The sequence below is a fragment of the Pseudonaja textilis genome, chromosome 5 (genome assembly GCF_049901715.1).
Source record: "Pseudonaja textilis isolate UNSWEBS1 chromosome 5, rPseTex1.2, whole genome shotgun sequence".
In the NCBI taxonomy this organism is placed as follows: domain Eukaryota; kingdom Metazoa; phylum Chordata; class Lepidosauria; order Squamata; family Elapidae; genus Pseudonaja; species Pseudonaja textilis.
The window spans coordinates 56,790,181-56,814,488 of record NC_141994.1 but is presented as its reverse complement, the minus strand read 5'-3'; the positions used below and the strand labels follow the sequence as shown (position 1 = coordinate 56,814,488).

Below are 24,308 nucleotides of genomic sequence, written 5' to 3'. Positions count from 1 at the left end.
TACATCCTTGCTAGATCACTGTAAGGGAAGGAATTCTACATGGGTATATAGTTCTAAATTGCAAAAATTCAATTGCTGGTAGGTTTTGTAACCCTGACGCTTTTGTCTCTGCAAATCTTGCTTAAGAGAAATTATCTGTGAAACTCATGCTTGGGGAAAAATTCACTGTGTTTTAAACAGCTGCCAATATACCAGATAGATAGCAGAGATTGATACAACAGAATATTTCTGAAGCTTTGCTGGAGTTGGGACCCTTAAAGTAATAGGAAGAGAAGATATTGGTCTGGTGCACTGGCCAGGTAAGGTATTCTCTTGCGAAAGTCAACAAATGACTCACAGAACACCTTGAAGGCAAACAAGACTATGCTGATATAAATTACTCTCCTGAAAACTGCAGTTTTTAAAGCATTGGTACTAAATATTCTGACATCAGAAAGAGAATTCTCAATTCTTGCTCTTGCCTTTTAAATGCACTTCTCTATGGTGCTGAGTTTCCTTGACCAGCCATTTCACTGTCATTAAGCAGAAGCTTTTAATGTTCTTGGTATGTTATGTGGCTATGGCTTTGATTCTCCCTTTCAAAGTAAGCTCATAAATTGCTTTTATAGTTCTGGAGTGATTCAGGGTATTGATCAAGCTGTAGTGCAGGTCCCTTGTCACAGTGGCACAGGTGGTTAAATGGAACATGAGAGCAGTTTGTGCAGAGGAAGAAAACAGTGAAAGTAGAAAAGAAAAATAGTTTGTAGGGACAGCTATTGAGGATTAAAATCAAGAAGCTGCACAAAGAAGTACGGTACTTTATCTGTCATCTGACACTCAATTAATAGATCAAATGAGAGAGCAATAACATAAGGTAAGAAAATCTCGTAATACCAACCAATAAATCATTGTCCATGGACAAGCTGCTTGATATGTGCATCTGAGACAGACTATTCAATGTAATGTTTCCTCTGAAGCATGGAAGGCAAGGTTTTGGCAAGGAACTAAAGAAATAAATGTATCACTCAGCAGTGGAAAGATGGAAGAGAACAGTGTGCACTCTCTTAACATTGTAAAGTCACATTTGAAAGGCCTTGTATCTTGCAATTCCAGGAGATGTTAAGATAGCTTTAGGTGAATCCCAGTATTCTGATCTTCTAACCATCCTGTTTGTATAACCGCTAACTTGTGAAGCATCGTAGAGATGACTGAGAGTGGGGATGAACCTTGTAAAACGCTATATATGTGCTCACAATCATTATTATCATCTAGTCTTTCTCTATAGACCATGGGTTAATAGTCACAAATAATGGAAGTTATATTCCAAACAACGTTACTAAAGCAAAAAGCAAGTTTATTGAACTAGGTTTATGATAGAACAGAGGTCCATTCACGGCTTTGCTGCAAAACTGGATAGACTATACCGTATATATTTAATGAAATGACCAAGAAGCTATCTCGATGTCTATATCAAATTTTACTTATTTCTATAGTTCAAATTCATTTTCATGTACAACTTTACTGTCACCTTTTCATCAAAATTAATTTTAAGTTCAGTGGAGAAATTTATGAAATGGATTCTTACCTTGATCTTCTGAAGAAACAGGAGACCTACAAATAAAGAAACAACAAGGAGCTTTATTCTCTGGTTTCTTTAGGTTTGTTTCTTAAAAAGGCTTTAGTGGCCTTGTTGGAATTTCTGCAGAGGTATCCGCAAGGTGAAATGGGATGGGATGGCAAGCTATAAAAATGTAGGGCACAAATCACACAAACTGCTATCTTAACGTTCTTAAATCAGAACAGTGAGATCCTAGAAACACTTTTCAACATTGCTCATTTTATCCTAACAAACATATCTTGCTGCCAGCATCAGCAAAACCTTGGCCGACTCTGCATCCTGAACTAACACTAAAACTTCAAATCAAGTTCAGTAGTAGTACAGCATACTGCTGGCTACTTTGCTCTTAATGTATTCAAGCATGCACGCGCGCATGCGCGCACGCACACACAAACACACACACAAAAGTTGTTAAATATACCCCTAAAAATAGCAAATATAAAGATCCTATTCTTAAGCAGTTTGAGCAATATTATTGTTACAAAGTTAGCTCAAAATTAAATCCCATGTACTTTACATTAACCATAGCAAATATAGACAGAATAATAGAAGCTGAGTAATAAATAGATGGAATGAGATGGGGTATTCCTACAACTTTAAAGTCCCCTTCCAAAACTGTCCCGCAACTTTTGTCTCCCCCTTTTCAGAAGTTCTGAGAATAAAATTTAAAAAATCTAGCTGCTACCAGTTCTGTCTTCCCCATTCTAAAGTCCTTCAATCCCACCGTGGAGTAAAAAAGTCAGTCTCTCTCTTGAGCCTCCTCAAGATAAAGCGAGAAAATAATTGATTTTGTAGCTTTGGCCAAAGGTTAATACAATCTGGCATTTTAGCAGTAAGCAAGGGGGTAGATAAGATCAGGGACACAGTCAAGAAGAAAATCTATAGTTTAGCGGCAAAGCTCATGTCTTGATGGCAAGAAGTATGAGCCTTAATCCCTGACAACTTCAGCTAAAACAATTCAAAAGAGCAGACGATGAAAATCTACTTTTGCCATACAGATTCAGTCTTGATAGTCAAATAATTCAATCTCATATCAAGCAATTCTAGTGTACAAGTAGTCCTTAAGTTACAACCACAATTGCTATGAAGTGTTCAATGTTTGACCATGGGGCTGCTACAATGATTGTAAGTGTGAAAAAATGCTCTTAAGTCATTTTTTTCCAGTGCTGTTGTAACTGAGGGTCACTAAATGAATGTTGTAAATCGAACACTACCTATATAGCATTGATGGATGAGGGTTTAATCCAACCTGTTAAATTAAATAATCCCTATCCATTCAAATAATAATAATAATGAGATGTGGGAAGGGGAAGAACTGATGTTGAAGTAGCTTCTGTCCTTCACAAACTATACAATATTTGTCAACTCTTCACCTGTACCATTTTTACTGTTGTACTGTCTGGGGGGACAAATGAAGAGAAAAACATGTTTTGAGTTATTCACTCTGCTGAAGTGCTTATGAGAATGAGCTGTCCATGATTGTTCTAAAATTTAGTCCCACTGCTGTCCCTTGTAGCCATGCAGCAGCATAAAAGGTAGCTAAGCCTGGGTACTTGCAATTATTGAAATTCAGAAAGAAGCAGCACACAATTATCCACTTTATAATTACAAGCGAGCATCTTTCGGGTTCCATTTTTTAAAGTGTGCCTCAGTAGAATTGTTATCACAGCAAGATGGTTAGAGGCAATTAGCCTTGCATCTGAAATGACCTGAAGCAGCAACTGGGAGAAAAAATGACTATGATCATTTTGGCTGAGAAAATTGTAACTTTTCTACTTTATCTGCCCAGACCATGGAGTAGACATGTTCGTTTGTGAGGGAGAAAGGCAATGATAGTCTAAGCTAACTTTAAACAGGCAGGATTGCCAGAATGGGAACCTTAGACTCACTCACATGAGATGGACAACCATATAAACTGAATAAAATAAATATACCCTATAACTGAACATTTCCACTGGAAAATGAAGGAACCCAATTCTGAAGGAAAGCAAAGAGGAGGCTAATAGCCAGTATGCTCTAGTAGTGGTTAAATCACCAGGCAAGAAAGTGAGAAACTGTGAATTCAAGTCCCGCATTAGCCATGAAAGCCAGCTCAGTGGCTTTGGGCCAGTCACTTTCTCTCAGTTCAACCCACCTTACAGGCTTGTTGTTGTTGTGGAGAAAATAGGAGGATGGAGATGTGTTGAATATGTTCACCACTTTGACTTATTTGTAAAAATAATATAGGTGATACAAATAAATAAGCAGGAGGCTAATAACAAGGTTTAATCTTGCCAGACTAAAGCAACTTTCTACATATCTACAGACATACTTTGGAAAAAGCTAAGGAGGAGCCATTTTAACTCTCTTTCTGCTATCCAAATTTCAAACTCCACCACCTCTTTACCAACTGCAAAATGGAGCCTCCCTCCTAGGAATCCAGACTACATTCCAACACAGTAGAAAAAAATAAATGGACAAGGTCATGGTGCTGATATCATATTGTTCCTACAGTAGGCTTGGAAATACAGTGGAATGAACTGAATCTCGTAGTTTGTACAACACACTGAACCATAAATTTAACAACCTAGACGGTAAGCCACTAACCAATATAGACCACAACTGAGCCCAAAATTTATGTTGTTAAGTGAGACATTTGTTAAGTGAGTTTTCCCCCATTTTACGAACTTTCTTGCCACAGTTGTTAAGTAAATTATTGCAGTTGATAAATTAGTAATCCAGTTGTTAAGAGAATCTGGCTTCCCCATTCACTTTGCTTGTCAGAAGGTCACAAAAGGGGATCACATGACCTTGGGACACAGCAACAGTCATAAATATGAAGCAGTTGCCATTATCTGAATTTTGATCACTTGTTCATGGGGATGCTGCAAAGGTTGTAACTGTGAAAAAAGGCCTTAAGTCACATTTTTCAGTGCCGTTGTAACTTTGAACAGTCATTAAACACACTGTTGTAAGTCAAGGGCTACCTGTAATTCTAATCAAGCTTAATATTAATCAAAATTAGCATTTGTGTATATGCTTCTGCTGGTCCCCATCCAACTGTTTATGAACACAGCAAGGCACTATTCCCCATTTGTGGACTTTCACTCTGCAATACAAGATTGCAGGATTACTTGCTGGGCCAGCTGAAGGCTGCCTCTTCTGATGGAACTGTGATGTATCTTCCAATGCAGGACCACACTATCCCTGCCCTATGAAATGAGAGCATTTTCCCTTTGGTCACGCAAAACTTACACTAATCAGGAAAGCCAGCAACCCTTTTAAAGCCAGATGCATCTATTCCAGTGGTGGGATTCAAAAAAATTTTTACTACCAGTTCTGTGGTCGTGGGAAGGTTTTGCAGAGGAAGGTTACTGCAAAATCCCCATTCCCTCCCCACCCCACTAACCTGCTTTCCAGCTTCCTTCTCCTGTGCAAGGCAACAAAAGAAGACCCAGCCGATCAGCTGGGACTCGGGAGGCAGAGAATGGATGGGAGTGGGGCCAATCACAGGTGGTTTTTGCCAGTTCTCCAAACTTCTCAAAATTTCCACTACCAGTTCTTCAGAACTGGTCAGAACCTGCTGAATACCATCTCTCATCTACTCCATTACCTACCGTTCATAGTAACTCACAGAGCCTGAATTTGTAATCCCATCCCGAATGTTCCAAAGCAGCTAATTCTAAAGAACGGGTAGTTCTAAAAAGCTGATGAATGGTTTTCAAAATGTCCCATTTGACATCTGCTCCAATTTGAGAGAGAAGGAATCTATTTCAATGGAAGCAATGAAGAGAAGGGATTTGCAGTGCAGAGCTGGGGTCGATGGGATTTCAAGATTCATGACAATTCAATGATCCTCCTCCAGGCACATTTAAAAAAGAAAAATTCCAGCAATCCAGTACATTATTCATAAAGACAAATGCCTCTAGAGAACGATCAAGCCATCCTAAAGCAGCTATTTTTATCAGCAAAAAAAGCTGCTATTTTTACCAGACACTAGAGCCTCTGCCACCTAAAGCATTTTCACACACAGCTTTTAAGAATATAAAGTGCCAAACAATAAAATAACTGTATTGACCCTGTCTGGCATTTGAGTGTCCTCTTCTTTGCTGAGCAAATTGTGTGTTTTTGCAAACCTGCTACCTTGGTTTGGGGAAAATGTGTTTAACTAAATAAAGAAATCCTGCATCTAAATATTTTAATTCTCTCTTTCTTCTTTAATTCTTTCTCTTTACTTTTAGACATTTATTTTGTTCCCTTAGTTCTAAAAGTGTTCTTCTAAGTGATTTCTTTTTTTTTTTTTTAGGTAGATTGCAGATGATGTTTAAAGAGAAGCTTGAAAGGATGTTAATGTGCAATTGTATGTATGCACACAATTATTGTATCCCATTTATATCTGCTTCAGACAGGCATTCGGTGTGGGTTCTTTTGCAGATGACACAACACCCACACAGAGGACAGATAATTAACCTCCAGATTGGATGAAGTCTATTACTTAAATAGTAAATTAGCATTTTCTTAGAAAATGAACACTGGCAAGTTCGCGATTAACCTTACGAGCCTTTATTTTCCGTGGTTCATATGTACAACAGATTTAAACCTATTTAGTATGATTTCTCTCCTTTTTTTCCTTAAAATTTCCTTTTGTTCTATTACACTTATATTTATTTTGTTAGTAAATATAATAATATATTCAATATATAATAATTCGCTATATTGTTTCTATTTCTACACTACCTGCCCTTATTTTGTAAATCTATTTCTTAAGGTGATGTCGGAGATGACCAGGCTGAGCCCAAGGGCAGGGTCAAATGCATCATCAGTCTGGCATCCCTACACCACCCAAAGAGACCTAAGTACAGTCCCATTGAAGTCTGTTGACTCTTATCTAGTGCCAATTTGTCCTGACTGTTAGTAGATCAGATTCTTGTGTATAGGTTGCATGAAATAACCCTGCAGTACTTTAAACTTTATCCTGGCTTTGGGTTTCTTATGCCTGGCCAGTATGTATCTGTTTCTATACTCCACTTTTATACTTTCATGTTCTTTCCATTTCCTTTAAAACTTAATTACAACCACTTGAAGGTATTATAAAAAATAGTCATTGCTGCCTCTGGCTTCCATAAACAACCTCAGTGAGGGGGCTGTTGTCTCCAGTACAGGATGTGCTACGTCTCTGGAATCTAAGGACTAAAAAAAACAGTGTAACATGTAATCTCCTGTATGAATCAGACTATGATCACTTGGGGCAAACCAATGGATACTTTGGAGAGCATGAACCCAGACCACAGACCAGAGGTGGTGTTCAGCAGGTTCTGACCAGTTCTGGAGAACCGATAGTGGAACTTTTGAGTAGTTTGGAGAAGCAAATACCACCTCTGACTGGCCCCACCGTCATCTATTCTCTGCCTCCCGAGTCCCAGCTGAACAGCTGGGTTTTCTTTTGTTGCCCTACACAGGAGAACGGAGCTGGAAAGCAGGTTAGTGGGGTGGGGAGGAAATGGAATTTTGCAGAACCTTCCCCCAGGAATGGGGAGAGAATGGGGGTTTTGCAGTAACTTTCCCCTGCCACGCCCACCAAGCCATGCCCACAGAACCAGTAGTAAAAATATTTGAATCCCACCACTGCCACAGACCCAAAATTTTGTGATTGAAATCCTCCAGCACCAACAGCTAAAGAAGATCTATTACCAGGCTTGTGATCAAGATGCTGTGGAAGGGATTCTTTTGACCAGCATACATGTATACGTATTTATATGCTACCCATTTCTAATGTTATCCTTAAATTGTCTCTACTTCCCAGTTTTCCAATACATTGGTTGTAACTGGTCACTTTGTGGGCAAGGCATTTGTGACTTATAGAATCATTCTCTTCCCTGCCTTAGACTCTTAGCTGATGAAAGACCTGACATTCAGAAGGGCAAATCTTAACAAAAATAGTAACTTTCCCCACCAGCCATAGTGACACCTTTTCCACTCCACCACTGGTAGCATCAGTAGGCCTCACAATGTCTCTTATGACCCCACCAATGATTTCACTCCTCTCAACCCTAGTTTCCATTCTTTCTCTGATTCAGCAAATCTTCTACAGATCTTCATTCCTCTGCTCACAATTTCCCCTCTTTCCAGGCACAATATTGCCGGACCCTCAACAAAGTATACAGGTCTACACATCTCCAGCCTTGCTCTACTGGTTAGACAGTATATAGTGGTTAAACAGTATCTAATTAGTTTGGGAATGAGAGCTGTCCCCTTAAGGGAATGCTTCATGGGAAATGTAGTTCATGTCATGTGGTCACATCTGTAATCTGATTGGTCACTGAACTGACCTCTGGTTGGATTGTGGGGAGTTTTGGTCATTCTTGTCTGGACCCCAACATCGTGCTGGAGTCTTCCCTTGCTGTATTGTTATGGGATGAAGATAACTATCTTTTCACACTATGAAGATGACAATGCAAAGATTGGACATTAGATGAATCTCAGGATAACTGTGAGTTATACCTTGAGGATGCCAGATATAATCCAATACAGAAACTTTGTATGGAAGCCTTTGTAGTATTTAGCTGCCTGTCTCTATATTCAGCCAGAAAATTAGATACTTGATACTTGCTATCCCTAAAAGTTTTGCTTTTTCTGACAGGCATTGTTGGAAGCAATTTTGTGAAGCCACTGAAATATCTGTTTTAAGTGTTTATTTCTCCTAATGTGGTTATTGTTTTCCTGTTTTATTGCCTTGACCATCAGTGCTTTCAATCCTCTTATAAATTGCCTTAAATCACTATTCAATTGAGTCATTCAATAAATTGAATAAAAACAAACATCTGGGATGCCACATGTTGTGGTAGCCATGCATGGCTTTGGCACATAGTTAGATAATTGGTTTTATGACTTGTTTTTCTTTCAAAGAATGACACTTCTGGTGTAATGGGCTGACACATGGTACCAATGCAAATTGTCTCCATTTTCATCAATTCCATCTTTTCCACAGAAGTTCGGTTTAGGTTTGGCTTCAGGCTTGAGAGAGTAAATTGCACAGTAGAAGATTGGCAAGGAGTTAGTGTTGTGGCCCCTTATTCCCTTTGCACATAAAAGAAATACCTGTGCAGAAAGGATTAAAGTGTTTCTTACCAGGGCTTTGCAGATTGCATGATTTTTATTGTTGGTTGCTTTTGTTTGCTTCTTATCTGTATTCTCCTTGTAACCCTTAAGATAAAGAAGCCAATGCTAGCTCACTAATCTAACATCTGCCAAGGGGAGGAAGAATAATTGTTGCATAAGAGTACTGTTCTCATAAACAAAGGGTCGCTTTCCAGGGCATTGGTCAGATATGTCATCAGGGGCTGCTTGTTCTGCTAGAGACTTTATCTTCCCTAAAAATGTTCCACTGCCCAAAGTTATGATACAGTCCCTGATACGATGTACCACCAGCCCATCTCCAGTTGTTTGGATCCCCTGTCTCTTTAGCAAAGGATAAAATGGTGACAAAAATCCCCACGCAAGTTTGAACCTTGGTGTACCTCCAAAGTCCCAATAGAGTGTTAGGCAGCCTTCAATCTGATGCCACACTTTGGGTTTCTGGCACACAGAAGGGACAGGGAATAGTAGATCATTATCCTTTAATTCTCTTAATATTTATTCCATAAAGCCCTCATTTCACATAGCCTTCAAATCCAATACTATTAGCTCCCAACTGCAATTGTGCCCAGATATCATTGCAGAGCGAAGGGTTAATGGGTGAATTCTCTTGCTCTGTGAATGAGCTTGGGAGCTGAACCCTGATGGGCTTAACACTGAAAGGAGCAATTGGCCAAAGAATACTAGGTGCCTAAGAGTCTCTTCTAGTGCATTATAGGAATGTGATGTCTTCGGGGCATTGTGGGGGATAAAATAAAAGTAACAGATTTCAAAGATATAACTGTGGGAAACTTTTAAAAAGGGGAGACTGAGGACAGACTTTAGACTTGTTGAGACCAAGTAGTTGCCTCCAAATTTCTTAGTGTGAAACTGGGTCATTTATTTACCTTATTAAAATGCCTAGATCATATCTAAATTGACCCTTTTAGCTATGAAAAAAAGTTTCCAAGCAATTTTATTCATTTCTCCATGTCTAGATGTTATTCTGACATTGTTGGATTGAACAATTTAGTTGGACTGATGGTGGCTCTTTAGTAGAGAGCTTGATTTTTTTTTTCCTCCCTAATGTGTTCCAGGAAAGTTGGAGATTGCAATACTAACCTATAAGTTCTACAATAATTTGAGGAACTGAAAATGCAAATGACATCTATAAAATTCTAACCCCTTGTGCTTATTTCTCTCTCTGCAACATCTTTCAACAAGTTATAAAGCTTTCAACCAAAAGAAAAAAAAAAATCCTGGGAAACATACGGTATCTGCGTGGCCCTAGATTTGAGGGAATCTATTCCATGTTTTAACATACAACTACACTTATTTTCGTATTTCTGATATTTTAAAACAATTCATTGTTCTACATAAAGTTAGAAGCAAGTTGCTGAATGGTTATCCTTGACACTTGAGTGCCACCTAGAGTATACAGTGTCATAGTGCATATGACACTGTCACCAACAAGGAACCAGATAGCTTTCACTGACACAAGTAAATAACTAAAGTACAAACTATTTCTGGAGTAGGAGAGTTGCAAAGAATATAATTACCCTAACTGAAGTTGCCATGAGCAAACTTTTGAGGTCAAATCATAGAAATTTCCATTAATTCTATCTTTAACAATGAGGGTAGAGGTAGTTTGTAGATACAAAAACTACCCCATAGTAGCTTTCTTCCAATTTTTTTCCTTTGCTTTTATCAATCATATTATCCCTAACTGGGGGCTTACATTTCTGTTTTCACGAACTTTCCATTCCATATTAATGGAATGGAAACCAAATGACCATTTTTCAGCAATTGTGTCACTAAAATCTGTATGACTTGAGTAAAATTCAGGCAGCTTCAGTTTGTCCTCCCTGTTCAAATTAAATTAAAAAACCAAAAGGAACATTTTAGGATTACCAGCATGGAGATAAACTAGGCCTTCAGTTGGAATAAGGTGATGGTTTCCCCTCTTTGATGACACCATATTTAGATCATATTTATCACCATTTTTATGTAAGTTTACTTTTAAATTAGCATGTATAAGTTTCACACAAATCTATTTCCTAAATTCTTTTGATTTAACACTGATTTTCCTCTAGTTATATACAAAACTGTCCACTCTTTTTTAAAAAATTGTTTGATACTATTTTCAATTCAAATATACTTTTTTAAAAAAGAAGCAGACGAATGCAGTTAGCAAAAGCATTTCCTCCACCCTCTCTTTTTGAATATATAATTTTAATCCAAAGTTTTATGAAGAAGCCAAATTCTATGGAGTTCTCATTACCAGGTGTCTCTCTTCACTGTCCAAATGATGAGAAGCCTGACATATGATCACATTTCTACTTCCTGCAACAGGACTTTATTACCCATTATTTTCTTCATTTCAAATGAAATTGAAAATCATACACTGGGTGAAAGGAAAGGAAAATAATACAAATGAGAATAGAGAAGAGAAAAGGGGAAATACCTATTATTTCCTGATTAAAAGAGAGATCAGGGAGGCAGGGAGAAAATGGAACTTTTTTATTATTTCAAGAATTCTCTCATTTTCTCTCTCTTTCATACATTGAAATTTTGGGGAAAAGTTCGTGGCACAAGGTGACTTGTAGGCAAGAACAATTATTCACAAAAATATAGCCAGTTATCAATATCAGAATGCCACATATCCTCACCCTTGTTTCCAATCCTGCAAGGTATTTTCAACTTTCCCCGTTTACTGTAGCAAGAAAACATAAATATTGGACTCTAGCCCTCCTTCCTCTTTTCTTTTTCTTTCTTTCATTTTCTAAGAAACCTTTTGGATCTTTCCTGAGGCTAATAGTATTCTAGAAATCAGAAATTATGAGATGTTCTTTTTTTAATTTTAAAGAGAGGAGGAAGTTTCAAATTGGCACCTCCCAGCTTGTTATACTCTTCTGTATTATATTATAAACAAGTAAACTATTGTATGCAATTATATTTGCTTCATGAATATATATTTTATCTCTTAAAACAACTAGTTCATGGGTAGTTGAGACTACTGCATGCTACAATAGTATCTGCGCTTGTGAATCTACAGGAACTGGATGGATCATTCTGCAAGGACCAAGCCACCAGAGTTGGTCAGGGACAGTTAGTTGTATGTTTACAAGACCAGATGCTGTTGGATTGAGGAAGGAAGGAAGGAAGGAAGGAAGGAAGGAAGGAAGGAAGGAAGGAAGGAAGGAAGGAAGGAAGGAAGGAAGGAAGGAAGGAAGGAAGAAAGATTAAAAAATGATGGTCATGATACTCCAAATAAGATATGTAGAAATACAGGTTCCTTAGACCTGCAGTCTGTCATTTCAGCTATTACTGCTATCATGAAATGTTTTTGACAACAGTTAAACCCCAACTCTTAGCCCTAGAATTCATCCCCAAATTTAGCCATTCACTACAGTTGTTGAATTGATGTGCTGTATTAGTAAAAGGCTTACAGATCCATCATTGGCAACTCCAGGTGAGGTTAGGAAATTGAGCTCATGGAGAGGAGCTGCCATCCAACAGTGAAGTCAAATACTGCTATACTATAGCTTAGCACAATGATGAGCTCAAACACCATAATTCATGGTTTGTGTCTCAGCACTATCTATGAATCCAGCCATTGAATTCTGCTCATTAAATAATGGTTAACATAAACTACAGGAGTGTCAAACACAAACACATCTGGCCTGTGATGTGGTCAGATTTGGCCCATAGGGCCATCCTGAAAAATGTAAAGGGCCAGCCCACACCGCTTCAGCCCAGCCTACTCAATGTGAAGGGGAAACATTGGGCCAGCATGGCTTTGGCCCGATCTACCCAGTGCAAAGAGGAAACATGCCAGCAGTTTGGGGAATGACATCAAGCCCAGTCAGCCAAGCCCACGCAGTCGGCCATGCCCAATGAGTGATATCAAGCTGGCCACACCCAGCCAGTTGGCCACGCCCACCTGCCCCCCCAAGGTAAACCACAGTCCTAATGCAGCCCTCAATCAAATTGAGTTTGACACCCCTGCTTTAGAATAGTCAAACAGTCAGACAGACAAAAAATAGTGAACCTAGCTAGTGCAGATATTGTTGTGCTAGAATCAGATCAGTGAAGCTTTCTTACATTCTTCTATATAGCCTCATCTTAAATTGCAAGGCAGTTGAAACAGATATGGCAAAAGACGCTGCTTTTAAAAAGGCAGAGAATTTACCCAAGTGCATTTTAAAGAGCAGTTTATATTGCCTCTGATTAAGGAAACAACTCAGAACCAAGCTGAAAAATCTAGAGGACTCTTACTGTAGCAGGTGAGCGTGGCTGGCCTCCTTTTGTTTCTCAGGTACTTCATAATGAGGAGACATCTTCCCCAAACTGCTGTCACTCAACATGCGCTTTCGAATAGCAGGATTCCACCGATCAGACATTCTGGGAAAAGAAACATTTTCAAATAGGAAACATGGTTTCTTCCAAAAACAACAATTTCCTTTCCAGGTATTATTTTTTGGGGTGGGGGGTGTTGGTTGATTGGTTGGTTGGTTGAGACAATGATTCCCAACATTTCTTGCCCTCTTCTACACTAGCCTCTTGTTTATTTATCTGTTTCTTGGAGTAATTTCATAAAATTGTATACAAATTGCCCCACTAATGGTAGACTCAACAACTAACTTAGTGAGGGTTGAGAAAGATGAAAGTCACACACAGATATCTGATAAAAGACTAATGGACTACAGGCAGTCCTTTACTTACAACAGTTTATTTAGCAACTGTTTGAAGTTACAATCATACTGCAAAAAGTGACTTATGATAATTTTTTACACTCATGACTATGGCAGCATCCTCATGGTCACATCATCAAAATTCAGATGCCTGGCAATTGACTCATATTTATGATGGTGGCAGTGTCTCAGGGTCATGTGATCACCTTTTGCAACCTTCTATCAAGCAAAGTCAACGAGGAAGTCAGATTGACTTAACTCTGTTGCTAACTGAACTGCAATGATTGATTTAACAACTGTGGCAAGAAAGGTTATAAAATTCACTTAACAAATGTCTCCCTTAACAACACAAATGTTGGGCTTAATTGTGGTTGTAAGTCGAGGACTACCTGTACTAATTTTTCGGAAACACAAGATAACTATTTAAACATAAATGTATATACAGCAGGGGTGGGATTCAAATTTTTAACAACCAGTTCTGTGGGCGTGGCTTAGGTGGTGGGCATGGCTTGGTGGTCATGTGACTGGGTGGACATGGCTTGGTGGTCATGTTATTGGCTGGGTGTGGCCAACTCAATATCACTCACTCACATCGAGACACGCATCTCCTCTCCTGGCCTCTCATGACTGTGGGGATGCTGTAACAGTCGTAAGTGTAAAAAATGGTCATAAGTCACTTTTTTCAGTGCCATTGTAACTTTAAATGGTCACTCCACACAAGCAAAGTACCAGCAAAGGAGGGAAAAAAAACTCCAGAGACGTTCCTGTTATATACTATAAGCAAACGGCAAAGGTAATGATAGAGGGAGAACTGACAGACTCTATCAATATAAGAAAAGGAACAAGACAAGGGTGCCCACTATCACCTTTGTTGTTTGTGTTAACTTTGGAAGTGCTAAACAGAAATATTAGAGATGAAAAGAATATAAAAGGAATGAAAATCAAAAAAGGAAGAATTTAAGCTGCAAGCATTTGCAGATGATCTGGTTTTCATCTTAGAAGACCCTCTAGAAACAGCATCAAAATTGATAGAAAAGATAGAGACATATGGAAAGGTGGCTGGTTTGAAAATAAATAAAGATAAGACAAAGATCTTGACAAAGAATATGCTATTAAGACAAAAGGAAGAACTGGCAGACCTATTGAAAATTCAGGTCACGAATAAGATCAAGTACTTGGAGATATATTTGACAGCAAGATGTAGTACACTAAAAGAGAATAATTATATCAAACTTAAACAGCAGATAGCGCTAGATCTGGCAAAATGGGGAAATTTACAACTGTCACTAATACGGAGAATTTCAACAATCAAGATGAATATATTACCCAGAATTTTATATTTGTTTCAAACAATTCCAGTTAGGTTTGAAAAAGATTACTTTGAAGATTTAAATAAAATTGTGTTGAAATATATATGGCAAGGTAAGAAAGCGAGAATAAAGTTAAAACTTTTGCAAGATGCTAGAATTAGAGGAGGATTTGGTTTGCCTAATTGGGAGTTGTATTATCAAGCTACAAATCTGATATGGGTTAAGGAATGGATAACACTAAGAAATACTAGATTGTTGACATTAGAAGGACATGATTTGTTGTTTGGGTGGCATGCTTTTTTATGGTATAAAGGAACTAAAACACAGGAGTATTTTAGAAGACATTATATACGGGAGTCTCTGTGGTTAAACTGGGAGAAGATTAAAAGACAATGTTATTTGAAAATTCCAGTCTGGTTATCGACTATTGAAGCATTTTCTTATCCTATAATATACAAAAAGGAACAAACAGTTAGATATGGTGAATTATTGAATGAAAAGGGTGAACTCAAATCTATACAAAAACTAGAGGAACAAGGTATAAAGATGAATTGGTTTTCATATGCACAAATACATTCAAGGTATGATAAAGATTCTAAAATGGAAGGTTTCTATGATAAATTGACTGATTTAGATAAGATTTTGACAGGTACTGATGAAAAGGTGATTTAAAATGGTATGGATATTTATTAGAAATTAAATTAGAAGAAGAACAAGTTAAAGAAACTATGATTGCTTGGGGGAAGAATTTTGGATATGGGATTGATTTAGAGAAATGGTAAAAATTGTGGTCTCTAAAATGACAATGTCAACAGCATATAAAGAAAATTTTTATAAGATGTTTTACAGGTGGCATTTTCCCCCGACAAGAATAGAAAGAATGTTCAAAAATAAATCCGAAAAATGTTGGAAATGTCATCAGACACCTGGCTCATATTACCATCTGTGGTGGACTTGTGCGGATGCTAAAAAATACTGGACTAAAATCCACATGTGGTTGGAAAAAAATGACAAAAAAAACCATATAGACTTGAAACCAGAGATATTTTTATTGGGAATTTTACCTGAAATATATAGTAAAGACTTGAAATATCTGATTGTAAATGTATTAACAGCAGCTAGGATTGTATTTGCCAAAAACTGGAAAAATGAGAAAACACCATCACAGGAGGAAATCATTAAGAAAATATTGGAATATGCTGAAATGAGCAGATTGACATTTGAAATTAGAGAACAAGAGGATAAGCAATTTTATAAAATTTGGGATCTATTCTATCAATGGTTAGACAATAAAATACAGTAATGAAATATGTAGACTTTTAGAAAATAATAAATATATAAAGATGTACTTTTTTCTTATTATATCTACAAAATGATTTTAGGATAGATTTAGGGTGATAATATGAACTGTTATAAAACAAACTAAGTAAATTATGATTATCTTGTAAAACATGAATGAATAAAAGTATAGTCAAATGATTGATTAATTGATTATTAATATTTATGTGGGGAAGAAAAAGGAAAGGGGGGAAAGAGAATGGAGAATTTAAGACCTAAAAAAGCAACCAAAGAAAAGAAAAATAATTTGAAAAATAAGTATAATACTGGAAAGCAACAGAAAAGGGGAATACAGAAGAGAGAAATAGAGGTAGAGAGACAAGGGGGTAAAAGGGGGAGAGAGAAGAAGAGAGGGAAGAAGGAAAGGAAAAGAAGTTACAAAGGACTGGAGCAAGATATAGAGAAACGACCTATTTAGAGATAATGGGTGAAAATCTAACTGAAAAAGGTATTCTGTAAAGGTACATAAGATTGTATTGTTATATTAGTAATAGAAATAACTTTAGAAAATTGGAAACAATGTATGATCAAAATGAAGGATAAAATAGTTAGTGTAATTTAGTGAAATGTTTGTGAATAAAATAAGTGAAATAAAATAAATGAGAAAATTGAATTAGGAAGGAACGGGAACATTTTAATTAGTTAATGTTTTATAAAATATAAGTGAAGACGGGGGAATTGACTGGAAAGCTTATAATTGTTCCCATAGAAGTATGATATTTAATTGAAAAGTAATGTTAAAGATGTTAAGACTTTAATGAATATTAATATTAATGATAGAATTGAATTGGAATGGAATGTTGTTTTAACATTTATAATTTTTTCTTTTTTTAAGAATACAGTGTGTATTTTAAGAATGTACCAAGCAGAATCCGAATGGAAATTATGTATTATATTGAATGTTATAACTTTAGGGAAAAGATATAAAGGCGTCAAACTCCAATCAGTAACTACAGGAGAAATTTTGTTTAATGAGAAAAGATAATAGATAATTGACACAGGACAGACAAAAAATATAAATACAATGATTTGAATTGAGATGAGATAATTAAAATAAAATTGAGAAAATTAAAAGAGGGAAGAAGCTATGCAGAAAATGTAAAATAGCAATAAGATATGGAATAGAATATAAAAATGAGCATGAACCTGAATTTGTGTCTGTACGAAGAAATGTAACCCGGCATTATGCTACTTTCAAAAAAGATGTTTTATTTGTATTTTTTTTTCTCTTTGTGAAAACTCAAATAAAATTTACAAAAAAAAAAAAAAAGGAAATGACTGCATCACTTAGAGATAGAAATTCTGGTCCCAATTGTTGTGATACTGTTATGACTTCTCATAGGTCTAGAATGGCAGCCCTTCAAAAGCCAACAAATTCCAACTCTTAATATCCCTCATCACTGGCCATATTTGGGCTGTTGGGAGTTGGAAGTCCAGTAATATCAGAAGCACAACTGAAAACTGGATAAAGAAGGGAAGGGAATAGATTAATGTGTCACCCTCCCATTGTACACTGCAGTGATGACAGACATTGAAGGTATAAATATAGATATGATGTAGGTGATATAGCGACTTTCAGTTGCTTTGTGCCATTCATCATAGCCAATGATGATTTGAAGCTACAGCTCAAAGCACCTGAAAAAACAGAAGGATCAACTTGGGCAAAACATCTTTAGAAAAAGAATATGTTTGAACAGAAACCTCCATGTGATATCCATCTTTAAAGATATGGAAAACCGTGTATGAAAATAAGAGAACCTAAAATATTCAGAAACCCAAGAGCCAGACTCACCCAGAAGCCTGCTCTACCACCAGGTCAGGCATTCCTGGAGGTGTTCCTGCTGGTTGAGCTGCCCCCAATTCTGGATCCAGGATAAAAATCTCATCCTGTGATATTTCTGTCACAAAGTGCAAATGTTCCTGCAACAGTGATATTAAAATAAAAGATCTATAGTTTATTGCAATCAACAGCATAATTCTATTCAGAAATATATATGTGTATGTATATGTGTGTGTATATATATATATATATATATATATATATATATATATATATATATATATATATATATATATATATATATATATATATATATATATATATATATATATATATTCTAAATCCACTTTCTCTAGATGGATTTAAGCAAAAGATTTAAGCAAACTCATCCTTCTTGGTTTAAATTTTCTTTGACCTGGGGTGCGGTGCCTTGGGCCAATTTTTCATAAGGTGTCTAATTTACATGGCAAAACACAGATCTAAATTAAAATTAAAAATCCAAATGTAAGAACTGCAACCCCCAGAATGCACCAGATATACTGGCTACTTATTCTGCAAGCTGTAGTCCCAACACATTCGGGGACATTTACAGAAAGCTGTTCTGGAGGAAGGAACTGTGGGTCAATGCATGGAGAATGCTCAGAATCCTATTCGTGGCAGTTTCTTGCTTATAGCCAGCCAACCATTCATGCCCAAAATATCACATGTTTCTGAGAATGGCTGTATCTTTTTCAGCACTTCAGGGTTGTGAGTTTGCCAATCATTTTCAGCTAACAACCACAAGCAGGGTAGTTATATAGGAAGATCCTTGGTAAATGGATTAGCTCCAGAGAGATCATCATAGGAAATCCATTTGCTCAGTGGCTAGGATAAATCTTGATTTCTCGGGTTCATTTCCTGTTCTGGAAAAGTGCAGTACTAATTTGCTAAAGATATAGATTTATTCATGCAAATTCCACTGAACTCAGTGGGAATTACTTCCCAATAAGCATGCCTAGAATTGTACAGTGTAATTTCTTAGGAATTGCAGCAGGTAGAAATAGCTGAATTCTACAAGCCATTGTTCTGATGAAGCAAACCTTTCTTAAATCCCCCCTAAGGACTAACACAATTTTGGCTTCTGCTTTACAGCTGAACATAAACTAAATGAATTAAACAAAAATCAATAAAAGCAAACCCAATCAGAATGACTTTCATATTTGTAAAACTTCCAGAGAGTGTCCAAGCAACACATAAATTGCAATGTTTTTGACAAATGCTGTCACTTTAATTTGATGCGTTTTTAAGCTTTGTGAATATTTTCTTTAGGCCCAACATTATCATAATTTCCAGAGTCACCTTATCTCACAAATAGAGGATTAGGATTTTTGTGGAACTGTAGACACCAAGATAAACTCAAAGATTCTCTTTTTAATGTAGCTATCCCGAGCTCATGAAGTTAAGTGGGGGGTGGGGAGAAAAAGAAGAATCTATGCTATTAAACATCAAACTGATTTAAGCAAAAAGAGCAAAACACATCCTTCTTGGTTTAAATCTTCTTTGACCTTGGGTGCCTTGGGCCAATTTTTCATAAGGTATTTAATTTACATGGCAAAACACGGCTCTAAATTAAAATCACAATAAGGACAATACTTTGGAGTTTCTCAGATTTCATACTTGTGCTGTTAACATTAATAATTAATATAATAATAATTTTAAATATTTAATGTTTAAATATTGACTAATATTAATCATATTGTGGTGTTAATATGTTAGGTTTAATTTTCAGTTATTAGACCTACGTACTTGTGAATTCATTTATTGTAAATCAATGCTTTTGTTTTATTTTATCATTTAAGCAAATTAATCCATAATGATGGGAAGTATTCCTGAAGGATCTATTGCATTTCTACAAGGTTATATGAAACAGTCTTACATACTACAAGTATGCATCATGGTATATATGCAGTGGTTAGAATGTAGTACTGCAGACTACTTCTGCTGCCTGCTGCCTGTCTGCAATTTGGCAGTTCAAATCTCACCAGCCTCAAGGTTGACTCAGCCTTCCATCCTTCTGAGGTGGGTAAAATGAGGACCCAGACTTTTGGGGGTAATAAGCTGACTCTGTAACAACTTAGAGAGGGCTGTGAAGCACTGTGAAGAGGTATATAAGTCTAAGTGCTAGACTTGAGAGATGAAGGAACAGATACTACTAATCAATGTGGAGCATCATAGCTGCATCATGAGGAGAGAAAGAAACTGAGAAACAACAGAACATAGAATCATAAGGCTGGAATGCACCACAAAGGAGTTCTAGTCCAATTCTCTGCTCAAAGCAGGAGACCTTCTATCATCCTAGTCAAATGGTTGTCTGGGAAGAGCTGGTTTTTTTTTGTTGTTGTTTTTTTGTGGCATGTGGACCTCAAAGCACTTATTTTTCTTTTTTTCTAACTGAAAATCAAAGAAGCCTGCTTTATTATATTATTTTATTTATTTTTGACAGTTTAGAGCCCTTGAGAATCTCTGAAGAGAAGCAAAAGAGACAAGTATATAATAGGAGGAGAGTCACATTTGACAAGACCCATATTTTCTTCTTATAACAGTGACCTCAATTCTATGCAATAAAAAAAGAAGAAGTTAAAAGGAAAGCAACGTCATCTCTGTACCTGAGATCTGTCGATGCGGTAAAAGCGGTCAGCAGAAGTTGCTGCAAAAAAACGAGGAAAGACTTGTGTGAAAAACTGTGTTTGATCCATCAGAAAGGGAAAAATATCCAAACTACACAGCTAAGCAATACCTCAGTTGGGATCAATGAAACTGAGACAAAAGAGCATGAAACTTTTCACTTCTTCAGATCTCTTCATTAAACATGATGGCACAAAAAGGAAGGGAATGGGAAGAAATTAGAAATACATTCCAAAATTAAGTCAGATTTTACAGCCATGAGGCTTTTCTGCTCGTTCTAAGTCTAAACATAAATGAATTTGGTAGTGGTTGGTATTATCAGTATGAGAGATGGGTGTCTTCATGCAAGTATTTGGAAATATCAGTGTATTGAAGAATACAGAGATGGCCTTGAAGAAAGTCTTCAACATAGATTAAGTAAACCCCAGCTTAGCTCTAAAGAGGAAACAGTGAGAAAGAAACTCAAGATTGGCCTGCCTTGATTCTCTTTGGTATAAGAAACAGGGCTATAGAAAGAATCTCTGTCAGGATTTGATTTATTATATGCTGCAACAATACAGCAGAGTTCCAGTACTGCCTCCCACAAAAGGCTGACAAATTGAAAAGATTTGGCTTTTTGTAAGCCTGTCTGGCAGGGAATTCCCTTTCCAGTTGACTGCTGCTTCCAGAGAAGCCCTGTCTACTGACTTTCTGTTCTTAGTAGTTTGTACCTCCCAGAGCTAAATTCCTTTCTCAGGTTCCTCAACAATACTTTTGCATTGTCTTCATCTCAGCTAAAAGCATTTTGATGATCACTAGATGGTAGCCAAGATATTTTAAAAACATAACTCTTGGCTGCCATCTAGGGGTTGATAGGTCAAATTGTCAGCAGCTGACCCTTAGCTTTAGGGAAATTTTTAAAAAGTTCAGTTGATTGACAATGATAGGGGGAGAAAAGAAATATGCATACTAGAGGTGGTATTCAGCCAGTTCTGACCAGTTCTGGAGAACCAGTAGCAGAAATTTTGAGTAGTTTGGAGAACCGGCAAATCCCACCTCTGACTGCCCCCCTCATCTATTCTCTACCTCCCGAGTCCCAGCTGATCAGCTGGGTCTTTGGTTGTCCTGCACGGGAGAATGGAGCTGGAGAACAGGTTAGTGGGGTGGGGAGGGAAGGGGATTTTGCAGTATCCTTCCCTTGCCACGCCCACCAAGCCACACTCACCAAGCCATGCCCACAGAACCAGTAGTAAAAAAATTTGAATACCACCACTGATGTATACAATTATCAGAGCATTGTGCTTGCCCATTTCATTTGCTGGATGGCATTGGGTAAGGCTAGAATTTTAGCCAGTGAAACCACTAACCAATATCCTTGGAATGTATATGGACAACAGTGCAACACAGATCTCATTCGGATGCATGAAATTTAAGGTAGCGTATTTTTTTTCAGGAAAAGAAAGAAGAGAGTTCCTCCCAACATCTCTAAAACAAGCTATCAACCCACAATCTGTTGCTTACTACTAGCAAAGCTTACAAGGTATTGGATTGGCACCAAAAGAGAGGGGGGAGACAGAGGGAAAGAGAGATCAAAAGTTTATCTGAGTGCTTGAAGCAGTGGTGGGATTCAAATTGTTTTACCACCAGTTCAGTGAGTATGACTTGGTGAGCATGCTTTGCTGGTGCGCAGCTTTCCCCACACCAGCTGAGACCTGCAGCACCAATCAGCTGAGAAGATAAAGAAGAGAAAAGCACAGGGGTGTGTGGGAGGGCTGATCCTGCCCTTTGTTTTAACTACAGGTTCAGCCAAACCAAGCTCAACCAGTAGCTTATCACCACTGGCTTGAAGGCTATATTGTGTTATTTGATATTGCTGAAGGTATGATCAACTGAGAGTTCTGAATTATTTGAAGGAGTATTTCCAGGGGTGGGATGCTACCAGTTCTGCCCAGTTCTATAGAACTGGTAGGTCCGGAGCAGCAGACAATGAACTGGTTCTGAGTTTGCTGCTGTTTGGCCCACACACCTGCCCGGGCTGTTACCTGACCTTTATTTCCTGCTTTTTCAACCTCAGCTGTTTTGCGTGGCATAGCTGAGGTTGAAAAACCAGGAAAAAAGAGGCTTTTCAAATGTTGCGCACCCGCGTGCAGTGCTTTTCAGCTGTCTGTCATGCGTGCCCAGCATAAAATGTAGTCACCAAACTGGTAGTAACACCGGTTGAATCCCACCCCTGGGTATTTCTTAATAAAACATTTCAAACTTGCTACATTTCCAAAGCTGAATAATGATCTTAACAATAAACAACCAGGACTCTAAATTTATTCCTGGGAACCACCATAAAAATGTTCATGTAGTCAATCTCTATAGACTAACATTTTAACATATCATGAAAAACAGATACAGTTTAATACAGTCCAGTGGTAGTCATACTTTATGTTTATGGAACTAAGAAGTATAAGTTATAAACAATTAGAAATCTGCATTTAATTATGAAACTAGCATCCATCGTTCTCCTGAATCCATGCTTGATAGGCCTGAAAGTACAACATTAATTTTTATCTTTAAAAAAAATCATTTTATTTTATTTTTATTATTCAGTCGATGCTTCTTCTTGCAGGACAGTCAATCTCCTGGGATTGCTTCTAACTGGAGGTTATTCAAGCCATCTCTACATGGCAGCATCTATGAAAGTATACCATAGAACTACTAGAAAAATAAGTACCAATGTCAAGACCCCATCTCCCAAAGTGATTTGGAATAAAAAGCAGAAAATCCTGAACCATACTTATGATATATGTTTGTGCTCTACTGTAGCACACTATTGTAGCATCAGATCTTTCTTTCCTTTATCCATCCTAAGGCCAATTTCCCACCTAACTTATTTTTGAGTAAGACAAAGAGCCTTTATCCATCACCCTTCGTTCCACTTTTGTTTTGGTCCATATAAAAAAAATGTTCTCTCTACTTTATGACCTTCCCAGAAAACAGACAAACACACTTATACACAAAAGTCAAACTGTATGGTTCTTGCCTGACAGATGTCCAGGTGGCTGGCCTTCTGGGAGTTCAATATTCCAGGGTAAAGAGAAAAAGAGGAGATGCCCATTTTATCTCACAAATGATCCCAATGACCACAGAGGATTATTGTCCACCAACTAGGCAGGGAGGAAGCATGTCTATAAATCTACTGAACCAATTGGAGTTGAGAAGATCACTGCCCTGTCCTAGTCATCCTTTGAGGTGCTCTAAATGTCCACATTGAGTGTTTTGTGCTGGAGAAAAGGGGCAAGACCACTTCCAAATTGGAACAACTAAAGACAGCTTAAATTGCCTCATAAAATTGATTGCGGATGAGATTGAGATTCTGTCATGAGAACAGGTCCCTCAGAAATGCTTATAAAAACATCTTTGTGCTGCAGCAAAGATGACATGAGGATGAACTCAATGTAGATACCTTCACCATGCTTATTATCAATCAAGCACATAGCCCCCTGATTTTAAGCAAATAACAACCTATAAAATCTTTAAGATTCTGGTTGAAACTCCTATTTTTGAAATAATATTCAGCCAATGCATGAGAGCAAATACTCTTGAATAAAATAGAATTTATTTCCGGATAAGCATATAAAGAAATGTACAGTCTGCCATTTTCTTGTACGTCCATGGGAGCCAACTGGGATTCTTACCATCTAGGAAGCACCATCTAGGAGATAGTCTCTGAACAGACAATACTCTTGGGATTGAGCTTTCCTGGTCCTAGATGGGACAGAAAGAAAACGCCATTTTCAACAGAAGTTTGATAAAAGCAAGTGAATATAACAATACCACAGCACATATTGCAGCTTTTGTAAGGC

General features: G+C 37.3%; 1 protein-coding gene across 3 annotated transcripts in view; it reads right to left on the bottom strand.

Annotated features, from left to right (window-relative positions):
* Positions 1-24,308, bottom strand: part of DGKI (diacylglycerol kinase iota) — a 276,299-nt gene that overhangs the window by 37,333 nt on the left and 214,658 nt on the right. For all 3 annotated transcript variants that reach the window (XM_087934980.1, XM_087934981.1, XM_026698300.2), the window contains 5 exons: positions 24,141-24,210; positions 20,457-20,497; positions 17,824-17,951; positions 12,968-13,093; positions 1,565-1,590 (listed from right to left, as the gene is read on the bottom strand). In XM_087934980.1, coding sequence (XP_087791106.1) covers positions 1,565-1,590; positions 12,968-13,093; positions 17,824-17,951; positions 20,457-20,497; positions 24,141-24,210 — 391 coding nt within the window. The remainder of the gene's footprint in view (positions 1-1,564; positions 1,591-12,967; positions 13,094-17,823; positions 17,952-20,456; positions 20,498-24,140; positions 24,211-24,308) is intronic.